General features: G+C 48.3%; 1 protein-coding gene across 1 annotated transcript; it reads right to left on the bottom strand.

Moving 5' to 3' along the window:
• Positions 1–776: 776 nt before the first annotated feature.
• LOC100958600 (C-type lectin domain family 4 member K) lies at positions 777–6,148 on the bottom strand. The gene is made up of 6 exons (XM_003793433.2): positions 6,039–6,148; positions 5,836–5,952; positions 3,575–3,949; positions 2,574–2,725; positions 1,390–1,508; positions 777–927 (listed from the first exon to the last, which is right to left on the bottom strand). Exons 1-6 carry the CDS (start codon positions 6,112–6,114, stop codon positions 777–779), a joined length of 990 nt encoding a protein of 329 aa, XP_003793481.1. The 5' UTR covers positions 6,115–6,148.
• Positions 6,149–6,571: the final 423 nt, after the last annotated feature.

The raw sequence follows: 6,571 nt of genomic DNA, 5'->3' as shown, positions 1-6,571 counted from the left end.
TATGCCATAGGCAGGGTCACCAGGAGCAGAGCCCTTCCTATTGCAAACAGCCACCTGCCAGCCACCAGCACTGCTAAGTAGGGATTTGGGGGAACTGATAGGAAGAGCCCCAAGTGACAGTATCAGGAAGTCTGCTTGATTGATCTGAAGCAACACGTCAGTGGTTTTCAACAAGTGTGCCATGAGAGGATCTTAGGTGTACCATGAAAATTATTTTCAAAAGAAATTCAAAACATGGTATATTCTTTTATTTACTCTTTTTTTTTTTTGCAGTTTTTGGCCAGGGCTGGGTTTGAACCCGCCACTTCTTGCATACGGAGCTGGCACCCCACTCCTTTGAGCCACAGGCACGGCCCTCTTTTTTTTTTTTTGATCAACATAATTTAAGTGTGCTGCGAAGTTTAACTACAGGTTCAAGTGTGCCATGGGATAAAATAGGTTGAAAAATGCTGGTCTATGTGATAAAACTGAAGCTTTTCTGAAGGAGTGGAAAAGCCCAAGGCATTGCCCCATATTACAATCCTTGTCCTGCTTACCAAGGCAATGGGAACTTCTAAATGCTTTCCCCCATCCCTTCCCATTTTATCCCAAATTCTCCTTTTTATTCCAGCTGCGTCTGTGGAGTCAGAGAATTACCAGTCAAGGTAGATAGACTGGTACACTTTTGAAGCAAGAACAATTAAGGTGCAAAGTCATGCTGGCAATGGAGGAGAAAAAGGCATTTCTTCAAGTTCAACAAGCGTTGGACTCAGAAGCTGAGTTTGGAGCCAGTCCTGTCATGGTTCTGATGGGATGTAGGGTCGCTTACAGATGAATGAGTACTTAATGTCGCAGGGGCTATCATTCCAGGACTGAAGTGAAAGCACCCTTATGCTGACACAGTGTTCATTGAACCCAGAATTATTGGGCTCACCTGGAATCCAGTACCTACCAAGTACCAAACAAAGATAGATTTGCAAACTTACAAAACCAAAAAGAACTTATCTCCAGCCAAGAAATGAGTTACTTCAAACCCAGCTTTGATCTGGTGTTTTCACCCAAGCCTAAGAGGAAGGGGATTGGCAAGACGCCAACCCCTAAGCCTTCATTCATACCCCAAGTCAGGACCAAACCAACCCACCACTCTTAAGCTCCTACACGGAACCATACTGCAACACTTAGACTTAGGACAGGTCCCCAGCTGAAGATGCCAATCCCCAGAGGACATGGAGGGCCACACATCTATGCCAGGCTGAGCAGCCAATTATTGGCAGAAGCGTACTAGATGTCAGATCTTGTGTCCCTTCTACCCAGGAAAGGGAAGAATCTGAAACCCCATATTCAGGGTAAACCCTTCATGCCCTGGCCTTGGCCAGGGAAAGTCAGGCTGGAGGGGCTCTGGAGGCTTACCTCTCAGTCTGGGCCTTGTTGAATGGAGTGTCATCAATCCAGTGCCACCCCCCTTCAGTCCCTGCTTTGGTCAGGCCAATCCAGCGGATAACTTCTGCGGCTGACTTAGACAGAAACGCCTATAGGGAATACAGGATGTCCACAACTGGGAGTTGGAGCTTCTGTCTCTGGGTGTTCGTACCACGTTCTCACTGGCAGCCCTGAACCCACAGACACACTGGGCACACTGACCTTCTGCCCTTGCCCAGAGGCCAGTGAAGTTGATACACTACCCAAGTCTTTAGGACTAGTTAGACCAGTGGTTCTCAACCTGTGGGTCACGACCCACAGGAACTGTATTAGGAAGGTTGAGAACCATTGAGTTAGACAGTAGGGTTAGGACTTGAAAATCTGCTCAAAAAGCTCAGGCTCCCCCTCCCAGATGCATGGAGTCTGTGCAATATTCTACCTCACCAGGTAGAAGGTTTCTTGAGCCATGTGGTGTCATTTATGCTGTTCACAAATATTTCTGTTTTGGCTCAGGGCCTGTAGCTCAGTGGCTAGGGTGCCAGCCACAAACACTGGAGCTACGAACCCAACCCTGGCCTTCCAAACAACAAGAATAACCACAACCAAAAAATAGCCAGGCCAACGTTGTGGTGGGCGCCTGTAGTTCCAACTACTTGGGAGGCTGAGACAAGAGAATCACTTAAGCCCAAGAGTTTGAGGTTGCTATGAGCTGTGACACCATGGCACTCTACTAAAGGTAACATAGTGAGACTCTGTCTCAAAAAAAATTTTTCCCGTTTTCTGGGCACCTGGAATGATCGCATCTCCATGCCCTCTGAAGATAGGAGTACTGCATAATCTTCTTCAGCCAGGGACATCGAAACTCAAGTGACATGTCATTTCTGGGCAGATGCTTCAAGAGCCAAATGCACAATCTGCTGTTTTCTTTTCCTACCTCAGCAATTGTGAAAACATTTTAAGATGAAGTCTTCTTCAGCGTAGGTCCTTGAGTAACCACCGTGAGCAGAACCCCTCTGCCAACCCTCATTGGGTATGAAATATAAGTGAGAAATAATCCTTCTTCCTTAAGTCACCAATATCTAGGGATTTTCATTGCCACAGTGTAATCTTGCGCATCTTCCCTGATCTAACTGCTAATAAATCTGCTTCACAGAGCCCCTAGGAACAGCACTCACCTGCTCACTGTCTGAGGTCACTGAGGTCAGGTGTGAATTCTTGGACACACAGAACTGCTCAGCACTGTACCAGGTCTTTAGGACAGGAGAAAAGTAATAGAAGTTCCCATTGAAGTACCTCCAGCCTCGAGAAACCATCTGGAGAATGTCACCTGGAGAGTAAGAGCTGAGGGTGAATGCTGGTCTTCCTGTTTCCTCTGGGTGCTGGCTGGGTGAGGGCGCTTCAGTGGGATGTCAGAGACAGCAGTGAATGGGCCTGGGTTCTGGGATCCTTTGGTCCTTGTGCAGGGGATCAGGAACACTCTCACAGATCCTTAAAATCTGACCAAGACTTATAGAGCCTTTGGGATTAGACAGGAAAAAGTACAAGAGGCTGGACCAAGGCCAGGCACAGTGGCTCATGCCTGTAATCCTAGCACTCTGGGAGGCTAAGATGGGTGGACTGCTTGAGCTCAAAAGTTCAAGACCAGCCTGAGCAAAAGCGAGACCCCATCTCTACTAAAATAGAAAAACTGATGCAAGAAGTTTGCTTGAGCCCAAGAGTTGGAGTTTGCTGTGAGCTATGATATCACAGCACTCTATCCAGGGTGACAGCTTGAGACTCTGTCTCAAGAAAAAAAAGAGGCTGGACCAAGAACCTGTCTTTCCCATGAAGAAGCAATTCTCCACTCACCATGACAAGGGGCTGCACCCCTTAGTTCTAGGTAGGGAACTTGATAGGAAATAGCTAGGTAGGGTCTGGGACAGACACTCCCTAGGGCTTTCATATTCTCTACCTTGGTGTGGGAGCCTGAGCTAGACCCTGGCCTCTTCTCTCCTAACAGCTCCTAAGTTCTCCCCACCCCAATGCTAAGCTCTCTCTCCTTAACTTTCTAGCCCATGCCTGCCCACCCCCTATCCTCCACTTGCCTGACTCACCAGCCCAATAACCTCATGTCTGAGACAGACAAGGTGCCATAGGCCACTGGTCAGCTTACAATGTCATTTTCTCAGGCACTTACTTTGTTGTTTGAGCAACTTGCTGGTATTCTCCAAACTGCTCTGGAGGTTCCGGATTTTCGCATTTAAAGCACTGGCTTTGTCCAAATCTCTTTTTAACTCTGGAATTTGAGCATTTAAAGTATCAACTTCTTCCCAATTTCTTGTTAAGGTCTGGATCTGTGCATTGGCCTTCTCCACACTGGTTTGCAACTTTAGGATCTGAGAACGCACATGACTCAGGCTGGCATTCACCAGGTGGAACTGCAGGCCAGCTGCCTCCACACTACCACTGTTCTTCTTAATTTCAGAACCCAGGGCACTGATGTTGTCCACGCGACCTTTCAGCAACTGGGCATTGGTCTTTACATCTGATATTGTGCCCATAAACCAGGGATCTGTTTTTAAGAAAGTTAAGAGGATAGCTGAGGGGACCCCAGAAACGGGGGTGTTGTCAGGTTGATAAAAGGAACTGAAGGAAAGATGATAGGCTCGAGCTTCCCAAGGAGACAAGATAGTCCAAAGAACTATCCATGACCTTCTAGTCATTCTTTAATGTCCAACAATTATACAATGGGCAGCTACCATGTGCCAGGAACTCTGGTGGATACAGACAATGGGAAGATGGAAAAAACACAGTCTCTCTGTGAGAGGACCTCACAGGTAAACAGAGGCAGGGATTAGACAACAGTCCTGAATTTTTCAAGTGTTCTGGAACATTTGGTAAAGGGCTCCCTCTATCCTTTTCCCCAGCACTTGATTCTCTCTGGACCCCATCGTTTGATCACTAGTTCTCTGTTTTCAGAGACCCTAGCAGTGACCATCTGCTATAGCAGCACCACCCTTCCTACCTCTGTCCATGGGCCCCTCTGTGACCATGGGAAGGGCCAGCCATGCAGACTCTGCTATCTTCTCCAGAGAATACAGAAAAAGATTATGAAACCATCTCACCCCTTGCCCTACCCACTTTCATATTCTGCTCAGGTCATAGGCTTGGGTACCAGAGAGAGGGCCAAAGATAAACCAGTATGCTCAAAGGCACTTCCTATGGAAAAGACCATTAGAGAACAGGGGTCTAAGATGGAATAGGTGATGGTGGGGTTTGGGGAAGACTCTGCTCAGAGGCTACAAGTCTGAGACCAAATACGTCCCACAAAGGGAGGATACAAAAAGCAACAGCTTCTCGGGCTCCCTCGCTCTGCATCCTGCCAAGCTGGTGGAAGACAGAAGGGTCTGCCAGCAGCAGAGCCATGAAGCCTGGCAGGGCCGGGGGGGAAGGAAGATAAACCTTGCAACAATGAGTGAGTAGGAAGGCTCCCTTGTCATAATCTTCATAAGAGCATGAAGAGAGCATCGGGGGGCCCTGGTGAAGGAACTGAGCCGTGGAGATGTGTTGGCTTATTGCCAGCTTCTCCACCCAGTCAGTTGAGGCTGAGGACACACTGAAGGCTCAGTCCCTGACAGGATCAGAAGACATTGCACTCATCATCAGGGGCTGTCTGCAAAGCTCTGAACATCACAGAGCTCAGAGAGGTGGAGGTGTGGAGTAAGAAAATGGCATGTGTGAATGTTTCCTGGGGACAAAAGAGAGGAGGTTGGGCGTGGTGGCTCATGCATGTAATCCTAGCACTCTAGGAGGCCAGCATGTAATCCTAGCACTCTAGGAGGCCAACATGGGAGGATTGCTTGAAGCCAGGAGTTTGAGACCAGTCTGAGCAAGAGTGAGATCTCATCTCTACTAAAAATAGAAAAAAATCAGCCTGGCATTGTGGCAGGCTCCTGTAGTCCCAGCTACTTGAGAAGCTGAAGCAGGAGGATCACTTCAGCCTAGGAGTTTGAGGTTGCAGTCAGCTATGATGACACCACTGCACTCTAGCTGGGCTGAAAGAATGAAACGCAAAAAGAAATGTATCCTTGGGTGGTGCCTGTAGCTCAGTGGGTAGGACACTGGCCCCATATGCCGGAGGTGCGGTTTCAAACCCAGCCCCAGCCAAAACAATAATAATAAATAAATAAACAAAAATTTTTTAAAAAATAAATGTATCCTTGATCACAATCATGCAAGCAGTGATCCCAACCAGAACAATCTCCTTGAAATTGGGAAGGAAAGAACAGCAGCAGATGGGGCACTCTGTTACTGGATGTGGAGAGAGGAGAAGGGAGACAAATGAAAAGTCCCAGGCAGGAAAGAGCACTGGAGAGCGAGAAGAGAAGGTCTGCACCTGGAGGGAGCCTGCTGGCCTCTAGGAAAGGCTAAGTCAGAAGGTAAAACATGGGGACTCACAGAGGATGCCCTGCAGCAGGAGGGAGGCGACCAGGACCAGCGTCAGGCAGACTAATACAGCACCGATTGCAGGAGCTTTCCTCAGGACCACACACAGACCCGACTTGGGAGGAGGCTCTGCTGGAAGAAGAAGTAAATGTTTGTTGAGGACCAGCAAAGGGCACAGAGCACCGAGCACATTCTGAGCAGCACGTGGTGCTTGCCTTGCGGCCAGAGGGAGATGTTCTGTTTGTCCACGGTGAAGTGCGCATCAGGGATCTCCCCCTCTGTACCCTTCATCCTCAACGTTCGTCCTTGTCCTGGCAGCACAGGTGCTTCTGGCTGCCTCTATCCTCAGGAAACTTTTATGTCAAGGGAAATAGGAAGTGAATCCCACAGCAGATCACCATGTCATCCCAAACTTCCCCATTCCTAACTTAGACACCTTGCCGGCCTAGGCCAAAGCTCAGTCCTCTCCTCTAAGGTCCAAGCTTTCAGGAAGAGGCCATTTGTCTTCCTCTCTGGGGGTCTGTTACATAGACAGCCACCTTAACCCAAACTTATCCCATTTCCCTTTTTAAGATTCACCATCATTCATCCATCTGTTCACCCCACAAATATATAGTGAGTGCCTTCCAGGCACCAGATACTCTACTAGGCATGGGGGCACATAACAAGTAACTCGTGGTCCTTGCTCTCAAGCAGCTCATGGTCTGGTGGGAAAGACAGACCTGAGCAAACAAATCACAGCACAGGT

Source organism: Otolemur garnettii, unplaced genomic scaffold (assembly GCF_000181295.1).
Source record: "Otolemur garnettii isolate 467f Iridium unplaced genomic scaffold, OtoGar3 scaffold00068, whole genome shotgun sequence".
Lineage (NCBI taxonomy): Eukaryota > Metazoa > Chordata > Mammalia > Primates > Galagidae > Otolemur > Otolemur garnettii.
Note: the sequence above shows the minus strand (reverse complement) of the source record. Positions and strands in the feature narration are given on the sequence as shown.